Here is a 21,512-nt window from a genome sequence, read left to right as displayed (position 1 = left end):
TTCCCAGCTTGGCTAAAACTAAGATTAACTCAGCATCATTCTTCAGCCAGTGTACCAATGTCAAAGTCATAATGGGGTTATATCAGTAAGCACACACTGGATTTAGCTGCTCTTTTTTTGATGAATTTTGTTTTTTTGCCCTCTATGTCTAGACAGAGCTGTCCCTTGGGGAGCTCTGCATGTGTGTGTTTCCATATTTTCAGATGTTGTGTGTGTACAGTTATGTGTAAACTCACATAACTATGTGAATGTGTGTGTGTTGACGCTGTTATTTCTGAACAGCGAGCGTTGGAGGAGCAGGAATGTCCTGCAAAGATCAGGAATGTCTGTGGAACTTGACCCCTGGAGGCTGCTGCTGGACGAGCCACTGGACAAACGGACAACACCTCCCTTTTCTGCTACACCAATCACGAATGGGTACACGGGCGCGTGTAGAATTTTGCAAGCACGCCACGTTCTCGTGGTGAATTAATTCAGACTCTTCAGTCTCTAGCACCAAGTTGGATAACACTGCTGACAGGGAATAAGACATTTACTGAAAAGGTCAAGAGCTACTGTACTATTAATGCCACTAATGCTTTGCTGCTGTACCTGTCTACATCTGTCAGTCTACCTTAGCGGACGTTTAAAGTGGCAGCTCACATGACGAGACGCAAGGTCATTCACCTCTGACAAAGGGCATTTTGCATTTATGATGTATGCAGATGCTTCTTTCATACTTGTTTTGTTGGAAAAATAGTCCCCAGGGTTCTCAAACATTTTTACCAATTCATTTTTCAAAACTTCTCCCTATTTTTTACCCAATTTCCATGACTTTATTGAAGTAGTTTAAAACGGGTAGACTGCCAAAATTACTTTCAGCTGCTGTATCTGTTTAGACTGGAGGAACTCGAATGGCAAAAAAAGGATAAACACCTGTCAAGAATATTATTGGTAGCCTGTAAGAAATCCCTAACCGGGAATGACTGAAAAAAGAAATACCCAGAGTTGGCTAAGGGACTGAGGTAATACACAGTATTTATGTAATGGAGAGAATGACTTTTAATTTGAGAACCCAGAAGGATCCTTTTTTTGAAAATTGGATGGAAAAATGGACGGAGTATTTTTCACATATCAGACCTTACTTTGTGTAAACAAGTATCAGAGACACAATGTAGTGTAACTAGCAGCCTTTTGTTTGCCTCTCTACTTATTTTCTATCATTATTTTATTTTATTGTTTTAATTTATTTAATTACAACCCCCCCAAACCCATTTATTTGTTAATTCTTTTTTATTTATTTCATTACTTTATTTATCTATTTTCTCTTTTTACATGATTGACAGGTCTTCATGTTCATTTGGTTGCAAATTTTGATTTTTACGTTCACGTAAACAAAAAACAAACTGCTGGTGACTCCTGTCTGTACTCACAGACGTTCCCGCCAGAGTGTAGCTGCATATGACAACAGTCACCGCAACACCTCTTTAACAGTCAAGCAATAATACACTAGATTTTAAACATATTCTACATCATGTTTGACGTTATTTGATGTTGTTTGGTGTTTTGGGATTTTTATGAACATAATTTAAACCATAGACAAAACAATGTATATTTAAAACTTTTCCAAAACATTTAGTTTTTCTAATATCATAAGTTTTCCAGGAATTTCATGGCCGTGGCAACCCCTCGTCCCAAAACCCAAAAATATTCAGATTACTATAACATATAAAACAAGAAAAGCCGAAAAACTTCACAACTAATGCATTACAATCTGGTGCTGGAAATGACAATTTTTTATCAAAATTTGTGTCCAACAATTTTCTTGTGCAGATCTAATCCCTTTTTCTCCTGATATAAACAATACATTCTTGAAATAACTAAATACATGCCTGACATCGGTCGTCACATAAATGTGTCACGAGGAATGTTAAGTGCAATTTTGGGATCATCTAAAAGTGTGCTTGTAGCTCCAGTCACATGTATGTCAACATACTGTACGGGGAGCTGGAGAGCCAGACTGGGGGGGCTCCCGGCCGAGGCATCCAGGGGTGAGAGGTCAGAGTTGAGGGGTCTGGCGGCCATCGTCCCGCCCCTGCCAGAGTAGCTCCTCCTGTCACCATAAGGTTGGGGGTCATGAGGCTGGGGGTCATCATACTGGGTGTCAGGCCGCTAGAGAGCGGAGTAGGGTGCATCTGAGTGAACTCGGCCAGCTCCTTGGACTCTCTGGAAGGAAGCAGACAAATTTCTAATCAATAATGTTTATTAAGAGGAGGATATGTTGTTGTGTGCATATTTATCAGCACTTGAGTTTTTTCAATTGGCAACCATTCAAGTTTGGGTAAATAGGACACAAATACTTCATCAGCCACACCCCCCTTACCTGAGCACTTTCTCCTGCTCACGCTCAAGCCGACCTGCCAACAGTCTGTCGTCATGGTGACGACCTCGATCCTCCCCTCGCTCCTCATCTACAACGGGTCAGACACAGATAAAGGTGTTTAGTGTCTCGGTGTTTAAAACCTGATCCCTCACATAATGTGCATAAAAGAATACTTCACCCAGATAATTATGATTTGTATATCAGTTAGGGGCCGTCACATGCCGAGTCTTTAAACACCTGGAAAACGCGATTTCGGGCCTACTCTTGTGTCTACTCTGTTCCAACTTTCATGAGCACAAAGGCAGGTTGTGTCTGAGGTTGCTAAGCAATCATAACTAGCGCTGTATCATAGCCCTCTTACAAGAAATCCTGAGTGCAGAGCTGATTATCTCCCAGCTGTTTCTTAAGTGTGAATTGGGCCTGAAATATAATCCGTGATAATCAACTTCTTCTGATATTTACAGAAGAAAGAAAGATATCTGCCAGCTGTGACTGGTTGTTCCTTGTCACATGACATGCAGTGTGCGCTGCTGCTTTCCAAAAGTTGAACTTCTCTCAGGGCTCAGCCGTCACACCCTGAAAAACAGGAACTTGGGACCGTTTGCATGTCGCGACGGCATCAGGGTGCTGCGCGTCTCTATTGAAAACAATAGAAATGAGCATGCACATGGCATGTGCCCGCCCCCTTATTCACCCTATTTTACAATTAATTCATGAGGAAAACTCTTTGACAGTGAACGGAGAATCCAAAAGGAAATCCCTGATGAATTGGGGTAAAAGTGGGCTGCTTTTAACAGCAAAACCATTTTAAAACACTCGTTTACAAACTCTCACAAAACCTTGCACAGTATAATCCAAGTCTTACTTATCCAGTCTTGTTCGTAGTACTTCCCCAACAAACAGCCCCCTCTGACGGGAAACTGAACTAAAAGAGAGACGTATCTATACTCCCTTCAAAGCCAGACTCCACTGACAAAAAACAATATTTTACCTAACTGAACACAGGAGCTGCTGTTTGTCGTATTGTGTGCTTTTGGTGAATACTGTTATTGTCAATGGAGTCTGGCTTTAAAGAGAACTTAGATATGTTTCACTTTCCATTCAGTTCCCCATTATAAAATGCCTTTTTTGGGAAGTACTGAACATACGTTTGGATAAATATGAATTAGATTTTACTGCACATGAAGTGTGAGAGCTGGTAAACAGATGTTTTGATAAAGTTCTGCTATTGTTGAACCAAGTCCCTCATTATTCATCAAGAATTTTCTCCGTTTTGGGATTTTTCATTCACCATGGGAGCCCACGGAAAAAAAAACATATTCAACACAACACAGGGTGAGTAATTGATATAAAAAAAAGATCATTTTGTGAGCGAGGTGTTCCTTTAAAGAAGAGGATATGAGCTGTGAGAGATGATATACTAGACAGTAGAGAGGTAAGAGGAAGCAATAATGTGGTGAGAAGTGAATGAGGAAAGTGGGTGACAGCAGAGGAGAGAGGGGAAGATGACACTGGCTATATAATGATGACACAACACACAGCATGTCAAAATGAGAGGGGAAGCTAAAAATATCATGTTGGGCCGCAGCCTGAACACAAAGAGTGTGCGCACACATACTGTACTAACACACACACACACACACACACACACACACACACACAAATGGAGTGACAGCTCTCACTCTGAGTGTCAGCTCTTATCAGTTATTAGTCTAGTGCCACAGGAGATGTGTGAACATACCATTACTGCCTCACTATACACACACAGCCTTAAACTCACCCTGCTTACTATGAGGGCCAACGGCAAAACAAGAGATGGAAAAAAAGAAAAAAAAGCAGCCGCACTCGTCCAAGCAGTCCAGAATAAACATGAGGCTCTCCTCCTTGCACTCTTTCCCGTTAACCCTCTTCCATCTCATCGACGCTGACTGAAAGTCCCCGAGCAGCAGAAAGGTTTTATACAAGAGTGCTGAACCCTTCAGTTCTGCTCTATGAGTGTGTGTATGTGTGTGTGTGTTGCCCGGAAAGGGACAAGAGACTTTAACAATCCCTGACATGCTCCGCAGGAAAGGTTTCAAGACTGTTACCAAGGTTACAAGGAGCCTGTCCCACATGCTATCCTCTCTGCATCAGAAAGCCAGCGATTAGCGCTGCACGCCCCCTCTTTCACCCCGTTCCTCCATCACTGGTCCTCCTTCCATCTCACACTAAGCACGGACGGTATCACAGTACCCTCATCCTTTGATTAACTCCATCCTGGAGAGGCTGTACTGAGGATGTTTTGCATGCAGTGTGCATCATGTGTCCGAGAGGTTACGCCCGGGTCACACTGCATGCGTGAGCAGTATGTGTTCACACTGGCAGCGTTTGTTGTTATGGCGCTGCTGCAGAGCTGCCTGTGTAACTACTGCATTAACACAATTAAAAGCACATACTCTACTCATTTATGAAGCTGTGCATGCTACTGCATTGTCAACAACACGGTCCTGCAAATGTTTCACAGTAAAAAGCCTTGTGTTTACAACTGAGGGGGTTCTGTCAACAGAAACGTTTTCAAAGGGCTTTTACTTTGAAACAGAAACAGTAAAAGTTGAGTAAAGTACATTATCATTACATTTAATTCCTGATGTTTAATTATTTTCTGGGTGTATATGCTGTATTTCTTGTTTTTTATTGGATTAATGTTTACTGGCAGGTCACTTTTTTCTGCTCGGTTTCGTCTAAGTTATAAGTTTTGGTAAAAGAGAGAAACATGAATTAAGACGGTGTATGGTTGTTTCTCTGTTTAATAAGGGAAATGGGTGCAAGAATTAGTCTTGGGCAGTATCACAGTATATCTGTATAACGGGTATTTAGAAATCCCCAAAGTCTGTTTTTCAATACTGTCATAAAAACAGGTGCTCCTCTTTCAATTAAACTTATTGTATGGAGTGCACAGCACGCACCACCAGAGCTCAATCTTTGGTTTCTACCAGTGGAACAGGCAGCTGAGCTGAAAGACACCACGAACTGGTGGAGGGAGAAGTTACAGGACTGTAAACAGTCGGCGGCCAGCAGGCAGAGAGAGACTGTGGGGAATAATGGCATGCTTTTTACAGCTATCTTGGTGGATTAAGGATTTATTTGGACCAAACTGGAGCCAGTGATTATTAGAACAGTGGACTTACTAACTAGGACAGTTTGGGTGAGTTTTATTTTGTTTCTGTCAAGTTTAAATGAAGGTGTTTTATGATGAGTTAACAAGGCAGTCTTCTGTAACCAAGAGATAGTTGAATTCAAAAAGGTGTACAGTTGAACATTGTTGTGAGAGTATTACTTTTCTTAACATTTTGTGGGCTTCTATTGTGTATCTATTGGTCTGAAAGCTGAAAATAAGTACTGCAATGTAGGGGGGTGTTTTTAGTGCTGCACACTTATACTGTCATATACCATGTACCCTGGTGATAATTTCAGGAAGGTATGAAATATAACATACCTCCCAAGACAAGTATATTGCCTCTTGTTGATAACTTGTGAGTGTATAGTGTATTAAGCAATATGTGTATTAGTGTATTATGGCACCTATCTCACACTTTCACTTCCTTACTTCCAGACATACCTCTCTCTTCCCGTCTATCAACCTATCGATCTAAATCTCATCTGTCCATCTCTAATCATTAGCCTATCGCTTTTCTCCTCCTTCCTGCTTCCCTCCATCTATCCGTTCATCCATCTATTTGTGTTTTCTGTGTAAATCCTCCGCTGTTTATTTAGAGCTCCTCTCAGCCTGAGAGACTGATGCTATTAGACCAATCACTCTGCTCAAGCAAGGAAATGAATAAACGCCCCCAACAGGCATGCATGTGCATGCACACACAAACAAATTACACAGTTCCTCATATACACCCGCGCACGCACACAAACACACACACACACACACACACACACAAAACCAGTCCGTCACTCTCAAGACTGATCCATTGCTTAGCAACGCACCCATGGTCTTATTGTAATTCAAGGCTTGTTTGTAGCTTTTAGCAGCACTCTGTAATGACATGTTTAATGCAGAGAGGGTGGTGGTGGGGTGGGGAAGGGGGCGCTGAAGAAAAGAGTGGAGAAAGAGCAGGGGGCCTGAGGTGGGACAAGGAGGGAGTGCCGCTACAAAGACCTTCTCAGAGAGGAAGGAAGGGTGGGGAAGGAGAGAGACAGTCAGCGAAATGAAAAGAGCAAAAAAGAGAGAGAGAGAGAGGGGCTGAGCTGTGGGAGGACAGAGGGAGCGTACAGCTGAGGGAGAGAAACAGAAACAAGGAGAAAGACAGAGAGATGGAGAGGGAGCACTGTAGCTGAATGACCTTGACGTACAAGAATAGAGCGCTGTATGGCAGGAATTGCTATGCAGCACAGAGGGCCTACAGACTTGCCAAAAAGAGCCTTTCAACAAAACACAACCCATGACATAATTAGCAATTTGGGGTTGAGGAGGGTGGGGGGGGGGTTGTTTCTACCATTCCAATCACGTTACGTGCATGAACACCTCAAAGTCAAACGCGGGCTGAGGAAACATGACTTTGATCCAAAAGAAAATGAATCCTTCATTATTCATGGAAACCAAAATGAGGAATCATTTGCTTTTGGTTCATTAAACTGAGGGGATCTACTTTATGTCCCCTGCAGGGCCGTTCTGAGAGGAGACACAGCGGAGAGAAGCAAAAGTAATACATTAGAGGAAATACATTAGAAAATATTACAAATAAGTTAACCCTTTACACCTAGATTGACGTCAGTTTTCTTGCGCTGTGTTCTGTTGACTTTCACAAAAACTCAGACAAAATTCTTAGAAAACTGATTTGACTCGTTTTGAAAAAATGTGTTAAAAAGGTGTTAAAGTGAAAGTTTGCCCCAAAATTAAAAGATTTTTTTTCCCTCTTCCCACAAAGGAGGCATAGTGCATCTACTCATGGACAAGAGGCTCGTGCTCGTGACAGGGTTTCCACACATTTTTATCAATGAATTTTTAACGTTTTTATAGTGTTTCCATATTTTAATTTTAATGACTTTATTTAAGAAAAATGACTTTAATTATAAAAATATATATATTCAAAGTTATGTTTCTAGAAAAAAATCAAAATAAATACATATATAAACACACATATAACATTTTCAGCACTTTTTAGGTTTATTTTTATCATTTTTTTCTGTTTTTTGTGTGTACATGTTTTCAAATAATTTTCTTTCATTTTTTTGCAAAATGTTCGGACCATGTGTTTTTAGGCTGCGTTTTTCTCTTCTCCCCGTGTTTTTGAAAGATATTAAACCAACTTTCTCGGGTTTCAAAGGATTCACGTGTTCTCCTTGGCTTGGCTGTCACGTTAGGAAGCTCAGTGGTGCTAGATGAGCAAGATGCACGCTTCCCACTGCACATTGGTACAGTTGGCGTGTGTAGTTTGGTAGAAAGAAAATAGTTCCTACATGAAACTGCTCACAACAAGGTCTGTGGATTATCTTGAGTAACTGGGTTATGATTTCTGGAAAGAGACATTACTGTTGAGTTTGTTTTTTCCCACTCTGAGCACCACAAGCCAAGTGCCATCTATTTTCATAATACTGTGGAGTAGGCAGACATCTCTAGGGCCGTTATCCCCAGTTCACACCAAAACAATCTAGACTGATAAATGGCACTACGGGTAAGAGGAAAAAACATGTATTTTTGATTTGGGATTGAACTGTTACTTTTAAACTGTGTTTAGAAGTGAGTTTTTTATGTTTATTTTTTCTTTAAAAAGACATCCTTACCTTTGATGGCTGTTTGCAGCAGAGTCCTCTGAGTGTCTGAGGGTCCACTGGTCTGTTTACTGGTGCTCCCACTGTCTCTTTGCCGAGCCACAGCTACAGCAATGCCAACCGGAGGGTGGCGCACCTCCCCCTCCCCCTCCCGGCCAAACGAGCGGGCGCTGTCTGGCCGCTCCTGCTCTCTCTTCAGCTGGGGAGGGACCCTCAGCGCCCCTGAATTACCTGACACCCTTTCCCTGTCTCTCTCCCTCTCTCTCTCCCGTTCACGCTCTCTATCCTTCTCCCTCTCCCTCTCTCTTTCTCGCTCTCTTTCTTTCTCCCTCTCCCTCTCTCTTTCTGCTTCCATACCGACATTAGCCAGACCCCCAAAGGGCCCTCGGCCATCCGCGGCGTGCCTGGAGGATCCAGGACCCTCCGCAGCGAAGTTCCCACTGTATTTAATCAGACTCTGCATGGCTGAAACCTCTGTTGGATCTGACCCGCCACCTCGCTCTCCTGCCAATGACCCTGCAGGTCGGTAGAGCGCCGACGGGTCCAGGTAGCGTCTCTGACTCCCCTCCTCACCTGCACGCCCATGAGCGTGTTGGGAGGGGTGTGTTTGGGGGGAATGGCTATGGGCGGAGTGTGAGTTGCTGCCAGGCCGATGGGCGGAGTGAGGGGAATGGGACATCTGTGAGTGTGTCGGCTGGCTGTGGGGGGAGGAGAGCGTGTGTCCGTGTTGAGCTGCCAGGGCGGCCATGTGACTCGTGGCGTAGTTGGCTAACGGGCTGATGGTATTCCACTTAGGCTCCGCACCCGCCCGCTCTATACCCAATCGGATTGAGTGTTTAGAGGTGTCTCTGGTTTCCGGGCTGAACCTTGATTGACTGGAGGAGTAAGACGCGTCCTGGCCTCGTTTACCAATGGATCCATTGGAACAAATGACAGAACCTTCCTCTCTTTGATTGCCTGAATCGCCGGACTGGCAGAGACGCGGATGCTCCATCAGGCTCCTCTCAGGAAACCTGTAGCTCTCCCTCTCCCTGTGTCTCTCCCGTTCACGTTCTCTGTCGCGCTCTCTGTCTCTGTCGCGCTCTCTGTCTCTGTCGCGCTCTCTGTCTCTGTGTTTGTCACCGTGTTTGTTGTCGCGGGCCTGCGAGGCGATCTGAATGGGTCCGACCCGCTCGTCGTAAACCTCCACAGAAGGCACATACGTCGGTGCGCTGACTCGCTGCTCTCTGATAGACTCTCTGTGTGTGGAGGGATGAGGCGGGCCGGCGGCGGAGGGCTGAAGCGCAGGAGGAAGGGCGTAGGAGATGTGGAGGGTCCCGCCTGACGTGGCCACAGAGTCATTCCTCCTTTGTCTGTCTGAGCTATTAGAGTTATGGTTGTGTTGGGGTCGAGAGCCGCCCTCCTCCTCCCGACCCCCTCTGTCTCTGTCTGTGTCTGGTCCGTGAAACCTCCCACCCCCGCCTGATGGGAGGGAGTGCTGCGGGGGTGACGGCCTGGATCTGGGCTCCACTGTGTTGGGCTGGGAGTGTAACTTCTGCTGGTGGGAGTGAGGATGGAACGCCCAACTATCTCTGTCTCTCTCTGCATCTCGCTCCCTTTCCTTCTCACGTTCCCGCTCGCCGCTCCTCGTCCTGCGGTCCTCCTCGTTCCTCCCATCCTGCGTCAGATCCACCACGCTGTGCGGCCTCTGATCCTCTCTCGGCCGCTCTCTGTCCCTCTCTCTCTCCCTCTCCCCTCGGTAAGGCCGGTCTCTACCCCCATCTCGGGACGTCCTCTGAGGGGGTGTGGAGCTGGACGGGGCGCTCGGAGGGGCAGATGGAGGGTGGAGAGGCAACTGGCTCAAGGACGCTGGCAGGAAAAAGCCCTCTATGAAAACACAGACACAAAACATAAGAGACATGAGTCTAAAAACAGTAAACACACACCCACAACATGAACACAAACTGCTGAAACAGATGAAGATTCAGAGCAAAACAGCAGCACACAGACAGAGGTGAGCATGATAAATATTTAAGCGTTGACTTGCCAAGAAAATGTAACACAAACCTACAGGAGATCTGCAACAGTCATATCGAGAAAGAGGAGACGTATTATACACGTAACACTTTAAAACCTAAGCAAATTGTTTTGATTTCTTTCAAAAACACAGGGGGGAGACAATAACCTACTTACAAGACATGGCCCAAAAATGAGCAAAAAATTAAGGAAAAAGTTTCAAGAAAATTACCTGAAAATAAACACAAAATAAGCCAAAAATCTAACAAGAAAATGCCCTCGGAAAAAAATAAAAGTAAATAAAGTACTTTTTAAATACATTTTAATATATTTTTTTCTGTGACATATTTTTAAGTAGGAAATTATTATAATCATAAATATAATTATCTGGACAAATTTCTTTTTGGGGGATTATTTTTCTAAAAATGCCATGCTGGTCACTGCTTTTTTTCTGCAAAAACAGGTCTGAATGCAGCACAGGAAAACTGATGTTGATCCAGGTTTCAAAGGGTTAAACATAGGACTAGGCGATAAAACCAGAATTGACATTTCTTCATCTGTTTATTACTTTAATTATTAACAATTTTCGATTCAAAGTGTTTTGAATCTACTTTAGATTTGTGAAATGCTCTGCTGTTTAGCTAATGTTATGTTCTGAAAGTTTAAACCACAATTAACCATATGATTTCTTCAACTTTCACTTAAGAGTAAAAACCTGCCTTTACACTGCCTTTAAAGACATAATCATTTGATTTTTTTTTTAATTGGTAGATAATTATTGATATTGACCAATATGAAAATGCTATATCATGATAAAATATCAACGAGCCCGACTCTAGCATGAAAATAAAATAAGAAAACTGGGTCAGCTGAAAGTTCCCATTTCTGGCTCCGTTCCACAAAAAAGTCTCCTCACTAAATGAAAAGGTTTGACATGAAAACCTACTTCCACTCATGTATCACAGGAAACGAGAGAATATGTGCACTAAATTCAGCCACTTGTCTCCATGAATGTTGCTGGTGACAGCGACTGACCTTTGTGCGAGTCGTACAGAGGGTGCTGGGAGAGCGAGGGAGGATCCAAGTGCCCCAGGGACAGATACGGGCTGGAGTACAGGCTGCTCGGCAGAGGAGGGTAGCCTGAAGGCACACAGAGAACACAGAACATGTCATTACATTGCAGTTTACACAAAAACTGAGACTATACAACAACTAATTCTCAGACTCAGACGGGTAAATATTATGGCTTCCTGGAAATTCTCATGAGGACATTTGGAGCTACTGGACAGCCCCTGGAGACGTGATGCACGAGGATTTAAAAGCATTTTCTGCTGTTAAGTATCAAACAGAATATTAGTTTGAGTCGAAATGCATCAAATTAACTTGAAACTATTTTGAAAATCCAGATTTTTTAGTAATTTTCAAGCAGAAATAACACACATGTTATGATTCAGCTTGTAAAATGCAACAATTTGCTGCTTTCTCCATTTTGTTTCATTAGATGTATTTAAATCGAATAAACCTTGAATATTGCAGAAAAAGTTTTAATGCTTAGCGGAGGTGGAAAAGTGGTGAATTGGGAAAAGATTCATGCAACTAAGTGCAATAGAAACAAATTAAGTGATTGAATGATGATGTAAAGTCATTGCACAGGCCACTGCAGTCTCTCTTTGTCAACTCTGAATGGCTTTTAACACGCTTTGCACACAAGACTGTTAGCAGAACTCTTCCAAGAACAAATTATATTTGAATAGATTTCCTGACTGTCGAAATAAGTAGCTAAAATTGTCATTCATGGCTTTTTGAATATAAAGTCACTGAGAGGGTCTAAGAAGTCACTAAATCTAGTGAGAAAGTTGGCAACACTGAGTGCACTGCCAAGAAAAGGGGTGCGCTGGATTTATAGTACAAGCAAAATTAGAGCATCAATGAGTATGTTTACATGCACAAAATAGTCCAGTTTTTGCCCTTATTCCGACAAAAGAAAATATTCCTACTGAGCCCTTTTCATGGCTAATTTGCGTTTCTGTCATTTTGCTTCTTTGCATCTAAATGGGATTTTTTTTACCATTTTCTACTGGTGTTGGACTCTCTGTCCTTCCTTCACCTTATTGAAAACCTTTAAAAGCAGGTGTTTTACCTTCTGACTGGAAATGTGGGATTTTCTTTAGCTTGAAACTGTTGACATGTTTGTCTGTGTACAATGTATCCATGACAACACACAGAGCCGCCTGTAAACAGACGAGAGGCTGTGTGTTGCAATCTGCAGTAAATACCCTTCTTAAGACGCATATTCTTAATCGAGTGTTTACATGCCCAAAAACCAAAAACCTGAACAATCCCGGCATATCCCAGATGTCTTAATTGGAAAATGTAAATTTTGGAAAATGGCCTTATTTGGAATATTTGAATGGAATATGCTTTTTATATGACCTGAATCAAATTCAGATTATTATTATTTTATTTATTTTTTGGGCATTTTTGCCTTTATTGGATAGGACACAGTGACAACATGCAGCAAAGGGCCGTGAGCCGGGGTCGAACCCACGGCTGCTGCGGCAAGGGCGCCACCTCCTTACACAGGGCGCCAGCTCCATCCACTGAGCCACCAGACACCCTCAAATTCAGATTATTGTCATATTTGGAGTAATAGTGGAAGACTGGTGTGCATGTAATCGTAGCCACTGTGAAACTGAATGCAGAACAGTATTTGTTTTATTTTGATTATCTTGTTTTCATTATCGTTTGAAGCCAAAATAAAGCTGATAATGAAATGAAATTAATGGTCCAGCCCTAGTTTAGTCTGAGGCTGATGATAGGCGAGAGTCTGCCCGACTGTCAGCTGCTGCTCTCAGAGACCGGCTCTTAATATAGACAAAGCCTCGCGCCTGGTGTAATGCTCTGGATATCTGTGTTGGGAATGAGCTGGCTGCAACTGTGACGCTGGCCGGTGTCACCGCATGTGACAAGAAAAAAGACTGCCACCCAGAGAGGGTGAGACATTCCCTGTTCCCACACTGCGGCCACTCCAAAAAATATCAAAGACGCCGCTGTCGTTCCAGCACGCAGAGCCGGGCAGCAGAGTCGGAGTATAAATCTGTCCCATCTCCGTTCAGAGAGGCAGAAATGGAGAAGCACGAGGAGGCGGGTGGTGAGGGTGTCAGCGGTTACAGGAAGGCATGAGGAGACAGAAATATAAGAGGAATGATGTGACGGGACTAAAGGCACGCGGGCTAAGTTTCTTGTAAAGCTTCCTTTAACCACAGCTAACAGCTAACCTTGATCTCTAACAGCTTTGATACGAGGTTCCTGTGCAGCCACGAGCATCCCCAGCATATCCAAAGTCTGCGTCTTAGCTGCCGCCCGGAAACGTCTCCAGCTTTTAGTGGCTATTAGAGCCAGCTACCAGGTATTAAGAATCTCTCTGAGGCCGTGAGAGATTTTATTCATATCAGAGCAAGTCGATTCGGAGGCTTTTTCAGCCGGCAGGAGGTTTTAGCTTCTTTAGCTTCAGACACTGCAGCCTCAATTCAGGCTAAACCTTAAGTCCAACGTCAAAGTCCATCCCTTATCCCTCCTCCTTCGGCTGAATTTAAAGTCTAACGGGGTTTTTCCATGGCCAAGGCTGAAACTGATCGACTTGAGTACTACACAACTTCATAATATCAAACCTCAGTTTTGATATTATCTATGGCTGGCATTTTTTCCTGATCAAAAAATGGATTTTGCACATCTATATCATGGGACAGGTGGGTAGGAGAGCAATATGTCTATCAAAAAATTAACAGGTAAATTCCTGCACACTGACCAACTTGCAAGAAAACATTTATTTGCAATGTTTCAGTACTAGACCTTCATCAGGCCATGATGAAGATCTAGTACTGAAACATCAGGTAATACGGTCATGTGACCGAGGCCTCGGGCCGAGTAAAGATGGAGACTTTGTATTGTTTGTTGAGTCTGAAGAGGAGAATCGAAAGGTCATTGGGCCATGAGTATCTCAAGAATAAAATACTGTAAAGGGAGCTGAAAGCGTGCGAACCTTCCTCTGTTTAATATTAGTGACGGAGTCCACCATTCCTTCACTAGATTTGGTTTTACCCGAAACACAGAACACATTGAAAAGACAACATATATATGATAGGGGTGACTCAGAAAAGTTGTATATTCAATCTAAGAGCCTGATTATAGGGATGCAGGACATTGGACTTTTGCCGACATCCGATATGTCATTATTTTCTAAATCATTTTTGCAAATGCTGTTATATGCATATATGTTTTTCCACCAAAATACAGTGAAGGTCAAGCCTCTCCTGTATTTATTCTTAGGCAACAAATTTTAATGAATTCCTTCCACATCAACAGGCTTGGATGATGCTCTCCCTGAAACAATCCTGACAGCAGCCAAAACCAGGGGCAATTTTACCTATTTCGACTAATTAAAGTCGCATCATTATAAGTGTCATCTTATTGGCCTGCCATATTGGCAGAAACAGTCATTGCAGATATTATCGTGCATCCCTTCGTGATTTGAATGCCAATCTCACATTCAAATCGTCGTTGTTGTGGGAAATGAAACAAAGGATCACTCCATTTGGGCTCTATGCATTCCTGAATGCCTTTTTTTATATATAATTGCTTGGTTTCTCCCAGCAAGTCATGTTACATGACCTATTTTGGTATAAAAGTATTACATCAGAGCACTCACATAACAATGTGGCACTGAATACTTTTTGAACTTCTGATAGTTTTGCCAAAATCAGCGAGGGGAGGCGCATAAAAACAACTGTTTGCAGCTTGAATCTCTCTCGAAGAGAATATCGAATGTTCTGTTAACAACTATGGAAAGCAAACAGGATCCAAATTAAGTGTTGTGTTTTGTCTGTCTATTGATCTTCTCTGCTTCCTTTCAGTACTGTGTGGAGAGCGCCACTGTCGCACCTACACACAAACGCAACTACACAAACACACACATACACACGCACACACACGCACGCACACATACACAACAAACAGCGCTGGATGGAGTACCTCCTATCAAAAATGCAGAGGCAAGAAGACAAATTTTTCAAATTTCAACTCTTTGGTCTCGTGTGTAAAAAATGAGACTTAATGTCATACATGAAAATATGAATCAATGAGCAAAAAACAAACTTAACAAATTCAACATTTCACTCAGGCTTCCTACAGCTTCAGGCAGGTGGGATTTAAGACTTTGTAAGACTTTTTTAATTCCAACAATTTTACAAAAACTGAAGAATAAAAGGACTGGAATAAATTTGCCCAAATATTTAACATAAACCTTGACTTTTTAGGGACATTAATGTGAGGATATTATCTTTTTTCAATCATTTCTATTTTTGTCAAGTTACCAATTATTTTACAATGTAAAGTAGGGGGAAAACGATACATAAAATGCTGTATCTTTGAGACATTTTAATACCAATAAAGGCCTTATTTTTAGATTAATGACGTCACTATAACTTTTTAAGGATATACAGGAGCCCTGTGGCTATGTATTCTTAGCTGGGGACATCTTTATATATAAGCCATGAGTTGCTTGTCTTAGTTTGGCATAAAGACTGGAAACCAGGGGAAACTGTTATTTTAGCTCTGTTAGAATATAATAACACTTGTCCACCAGCACCTCCAAAGCTCACGAAATCACATGTTATGTCTCCATTGTTTAATCTGCACTGAAACTGAAGTGTAAAAACACAAATTTGCCATTTATTTCATGTTGTGTGCTGGACTATTCTTGGCTCTGAGCAGTTGCCAGGGAACCAGCTAAGAGTCTGCTCATACTATTGCCTATAATCATTAAACTGCACTGTCGATTTGCCCCTAAATCGAAGACAGCAAGATCGAGACAAAATCGTAAAAAAAATAAATCACGCCGAGTCTCATTTGCTGCACAGGACCAGACAACAACTATGTCACACCAGCGATGCAATCAGCTCTTAAACGAACCCTAAATAGACTCCGTTCGTCCTTCTCCCTTTACCTTGCCAAAATTCACTCCGCGATACGTTCCCTACAATCTGACCTTCTACTCTAGCGAGATTTGATAAGGGGACACAAAAGGACAGGAGGGAACAGAGATCCAATCACTTACTGAATGGGCCTTAAGCTGGGACAGAGCAGTCCACGGGGAGGACAAAAACACACAAAGATATATATACATACACCTTTATGTGTCTAAAACAGTGGAGGTCAGGACAGAGGTGGTGTGGAAAATTGGGGCAGGAGAGCGACAGAGAGAGACAAAGTGGACGTCGGCCAGGAAGCTCCAAAAAAGAACAAGAGAGAGGAAGATAGATTACAGTAACGCATGACAGGCACAAGTACGAGACAGGTGGAGGACGGAGGAAACGAGACGCATATAGGACAGAGCCGGGAGCAGAGCTAGCAGCAGAGAGACAGAAATGGAACAGGATCCCACTGGTGTAAGCAGCGAGCAGCAGAAGAAAGAGCCTCCTGGGCTTTAAGCGAGAGCAGACTGTGAGAAATATATGATGTGTCTTTACGAATCTGAACTCTGCACTGAGACAGAAAAAGACGCCGTTAAAACTTTGAATATGACTGGACCGTGTACTTTCTTTTAGGGACTTCTTTACTGTCACTGAGTGAACTGATGATATATTTTAGGGATATTTTGTTCTACACAACAATCCAACCATGAGTGTAAAGATGGACGCCCCCATTTACCCCCCGCTGTGCTGAAGTGAGGTTGAAATATCCGAGAAACTGGGGGCGCCTTGTGGCTCAGTGGATAGAGCACTGCCCCATTTAGAGAGGTTGTATCCTCGTTGCAGTGGCCACGGGTTCAATTCCAGCCATCCCCTTTCACACTTAAATTGTCCTGTCCATTAAAGGAAATAAAAGCCAAAAATATAATCTTTAAAAAAAAATTTGCCATCCTTTGACGGTGACGTCATCGAGAGCCTGAACCCGCAGAGTGGCGATATCCACGATCGGGAAGTTCCCACCATAACACACAATTGTGAGCAGCTCCACTGAATGGGAGCGCACAGATTGGCTTTCACAGGTGTCAATCATGGTGGAAAAGCCCCCTTTTGTATAATCTAATAAATAATTAAAACCAAACTTATCATAAAATGATCAACTACCTTCAGTTCATTTGTTGTGTACTTTGAGTTTTTAGGTTGGCCTATGTCCATTCACTAACATGGAGGGGCGGGCTTTATGTCCTATACTGCAGACAGACAGCAGGGGGCGATCAAGATTAAAAAGTTACACTTTTGGGGAGCTGTCATGCTGTCCATCTTTATAAACAGTCTGTGGTTCCAACCAAGACACCTGACTGCTCCATGAGTGCTGATATGTAGTTCAACATCACTCCCTCTCGTGTGATGTTGCTTAATTATACAACAAGTAGTTCCGAGCACAAGACATTTACAACATCCTCAAATTTGCATTACAGCACACCGGCCTCATCACTAAGAGAATTACTCCGCCATCTCTAAATCACAGCAGTTTCAATAAACATCATTTTCACTACATTGAAATATAATGCTTTAAAATAGTAAATACAGCTGACCAAATGAAATGTCAACTCACTAATGGTGAAAACCGTAACGTAAGACGACAATAATCAGTATAAACCATCATGTTCTGAATAGACACATTATGAACGCTGACAAAAAGTGACATTTGCCTGTTTGAACTCAAAACAGCAAAAAAAAACAGCAAGGGAAGCTTTTTGGCAACGCATGGTGGGTCTGGACCCTCAGATGGGAAACCGCTGGTGTATGAAACGCAGAGAGAGACATGGGAATGTTTGTTGATGATTTACCTTCATGAGCGTGTGATGCCCAGAGCTGAGCCATCTGCAGACTGCTGGGGTTGGCCGATCTGTACGTGGGGTCAGAGGTCAACGGGGAGGGGCCGGGATAACCTGACAGGAAAGGACTGGAGCCTGCTGGGAAGGCATCGCCTGGATAAAAAAAACAAAAAAACAACTGTCAGTCACCCACACAGCCGCAAGAACCACACTAATGAATGACAATCGATTTATACTGTACATGCTGTCACTTTTCCGTGTGCGTGTGTTTTTGGGGGTGTGTGTGGTGCACAATCGATGCATGCTGATGGTGTCGAGCCAGAGCAGTCTGTCGTAATCACATTATTACTGAGCCACCATGCACTCTGCTTCCACAAGACACACCACAGACAGACTGCACTCCGAAGAAAAGCGACAGTTAATGTAACCACCGACTGAAAACCTCAGTTGTCACAGCAGGAGGAAGGAAGGGCTATGAAGGGAGCCGCGTAAACCGAGCTGGTCACATACATGTCATCAGATCTGTCGCTGTGTAAAGATTTTACCTCTGGAGCTCCCTCTGCACAATATGGTTACTTCCTAATCTAATTGACGAATAAACAAATTACTCTCATCTATAAATCACTTACTTAGTATTACCTTGTGTGTTTTAAATACAATAAAACAAATCTGATTTAAATTCTCCAGCAGATACACAACAGTAGCCCCATTTGTGACCTCAGCACTCTATTGATGGTTTTCTTGATTAATCATTTGGTCTGTGAAATGTCAAAAAATATAAGAACTGCCTCCGTCCCCGACCTTTCAATCCGCCCCCCTACTGATCGTCTGGCATCCTGACATGAAACAGCAGCGTCTTAGAGGACAATCCATCACTGAGCGCCGTGGGGGACTAACGATAAGCCAATCAGTGCCATGGGTGAGACTAACGCCATTGTTTAGCTGTGCAATGAGAAGTAATGACAACAATGGTAAACGCTATAGACAAGATAGACACTGCTATTAAGGCTGTTAATCATATGTCTTAAATATCGCCCAACATCGTTTGTTTTACTTCGCTCCACTCCACTCTTAAAACCCTGGCAAACCAGTTTGACTGGATGGCTACGCATCAGTGTAGACCTAAAGTGATTTTTCAAGGGGACACTTTGGTTACTAGTGATTGGTAAGGGGAAATCAAATCCCCTTTTCCCACAGAAATCAGTTAGACTGGATGCAATCTCAGATTATAGGTGGAAAAGAAGTATAATGAGTTGACAAGTCTGTCTGACTTATTACTTCCCAGGATCAGAGACATCCTCAATTTTCTTTTTTGTCTGACCAAAAGTCAAAAATCTAAATATATTAACTTGGCAATGACGTATAACAAAAGTGTTTGTTTTTGTCACTGACAGGCTCAACAGACCCAAACAATCACTAAACCCACCAGACTCCATTTAAATAAACAATAATTTAATCATTGTATAACAGACTTCATTCAAAGTCGACAAAAACAAAATAAAAATCCCCAAACAGTCTTGGTTCATCTTTTAAAAATATCAACAATCACTAACTCTGGTTTAGTTGTAATTAACCCTTAATTCGACGAGTTGAATGTGACAATATGCAGACTCCATACACGCTAAAATGACTGTTTATTTGAATGGAGTCTGGTGGGTTTGGAAAGAGTGAGTTCAGGGCTGTTTCTGGTTAAACAAAAAGGATCATACTCTTTAACAAGAAGGTCTATCTCTGGAGGGATCTTTTTCCTAAATTGTCAGACACATATAATAACAATCTGGGTCTGGCAGTTGCAGAAACAAGAACTTTTAGTGGATGTTTATTGATGGTGTGAACATGCTCCCTTCACTCAATACTGGACCAATTTCAAACATTTTCTCCATTAGTCACTTAGATACAAAAACATGTTGAAAAACAGCAAAGTTGCCTTTTAAGGAAGAAATCAAAACATGATTTTTTTTAGTGTTACACAGCTGCAGGTCTCTTCAAAGGTTTTTCGTTATCTGCCACATTATAAAAATATTTGCCCTGGACGAAAAACCAACATTTGAATCCAATATTTCCAGACTGCTACAACCTGTGTATCACCGATGTCAACTTTTCTATATTAGATTCATTTTAGTTTTTCCAACAAACATTCTTCCATCATGTCAGAGTTAGCTGACTTTTTATTATCATTACAAGACATTTTTAACCCAAAGTATCTCTGACCCTGATAATGTGGAAATCTGGCTTTGAATGCAAGTAAACCGACCGGCATGCTTCCTGCACACAGTGATCTGTGTACACACACACACACTCCACTCGCAGCATGTTGACATCACACACACTTCACCATTAAACCTGACTCCATCACAGCAACATCAGAGCAATTCCTCGTAAAACATTTCATATCTCTGCAGCATTATATGGTTATCGATTGTTTTTTATTAGACTCCACTCCTGCATGTGTGACCATTAGTAAACTTTGAACCTTTGAACCATTCCCGCCTCTTCCAATCACAACCTCCTGAGAGCTGGGAAAGGTTTCATGTTTAGCCGAGTTTCCCCCACCCCACCCAGCCCATTACTGAACGCACAGCGCAGCCATTACCCTGATAAAACTAACCATGTGTGTAGGGGAAAGGGTGCTCTGTATATGGGCGAGGGGGAAGGGACTGTGTGTGTATGTGTGTGTGTGTGTGTGTGTTTCTGTATTGGTCCTGTGGGAATCTGAGAAAGACATGCTGTGCTCACTGAGTTTCCCCTGCATCTAAATAAGTACATTAAAACCGCAGTCCGTCAGCACCCCCGCGCACACACACACACCCACTGCATTTTAAATCAATAGCAAATGCAGCTTTCCAATTAATCACAAACAACAGAGGTGTGCTGTCACACATACAGGAGTAATGCAGTGTGCCTCAGTGACGGTGGATCTTTCCTCACTCAGCTTTATAAGACACAGATTTATTCAAGTCTCTCCATATTTGAGTGTGTGTGTGTGTGTGTGTGTGTGTGTGCTTGGCTGAAGTGGCTGCACTGCATCACTGTATGACCACTGACATGTGCAAACAGTTTTGTGCGTGTTTGCAGTGAATGCCCTTTGAGTCAGAAACACTGCAGGAGCCTCAAACACACACACGAGCAAATACACATCTACATGTAAAAAAAAAAAGCAGGGATGCACATACTAATCCGCAAGTCACGCCATTTGCTGGGAATATACAGACACGCAACCACACACACACAGCTTGTGATTAACCTTCAGTTAGTCTCAGTACGTTAACTCTGCTGGAAAACACACCCCCCTCGTCCTGAGCTGAAGAGCAGCACAGCGAAGAGGTTTTACCTACAAAAAGAGACATCTGTGTAGTGTAGTTTAATAATGCAATCTATTATTCATTAAAGCTGAGACATATTCACTCACAGAAGTGATTGTACTACTTTGTCCTGTTCATCTCCATACGTCGTCGCAGTCCAAAGGAAACCAGGCATCTCCATATATGTTGATCTGGAATTTTATTTATTGCCTTTTATGCACTGAGATTATTATTTCAGTCCTAGATGATTTGCTGACACTTAGGGTTACTGGTGATAAAAGTAAGTTTG

General features: G+C 42.6%; 1 protein-coding gene across 1 annotated transcript in view; it reads right to left on the bottom strand.

The window, feature by feature from the left end:
• Positions 1–21,512, bottom strand: part of tnrc18 (trinucleotide repeat containing 18) — a 75,461-nt gene that overhangs the window by 37,065 nt on the left and 16,884 nt on the right. Inside the window, exons 3-7 of the mRNA XM_088069538.1 lie at positions 17,934–18,074; positions 11,153–11,257; positions 8,135–9,988; positions 2,363–2,450; positions 1,976–2,205 (exon numbers count right to left, since the gene is read on the bottom strand). Coding sequence (XP_087925664.1) covers positions 1,976–2,205; positions 2,363–2,450; positions 8,135–9,988; positions 11,153–11,257; positions 17,934–18,074 — 2,418 coding nt within the window. The remainder of the gene's footprint in view (positions 1–1,975; positions 2,206–2,362; positions 2,451–8,134; positions 9,989–11,152; positions 11,258–17,933; positions 18,075–21,512) is intronic.

This window comes from Plectropomus leopardus, chromosome 18, assembly GCF_026936395.1.
Source record: "Plectropomus leopardus strain MGB_pleo_1.0 chromosome 18, ASM2693639v1, whole genome shotgun sequence".
In the NCBI taxonomy this organism is placed as follows: Eukaryota; Metazoa; Chordata; class Actinopteri; order Perciformes; family Serranidae; genus Plectropomus; species Plectropomus leopardus.
Note: the sequence above shows the minus strand (reverse complement) of the source record. Positions and strands in the feature narration are given on the sequence as shown.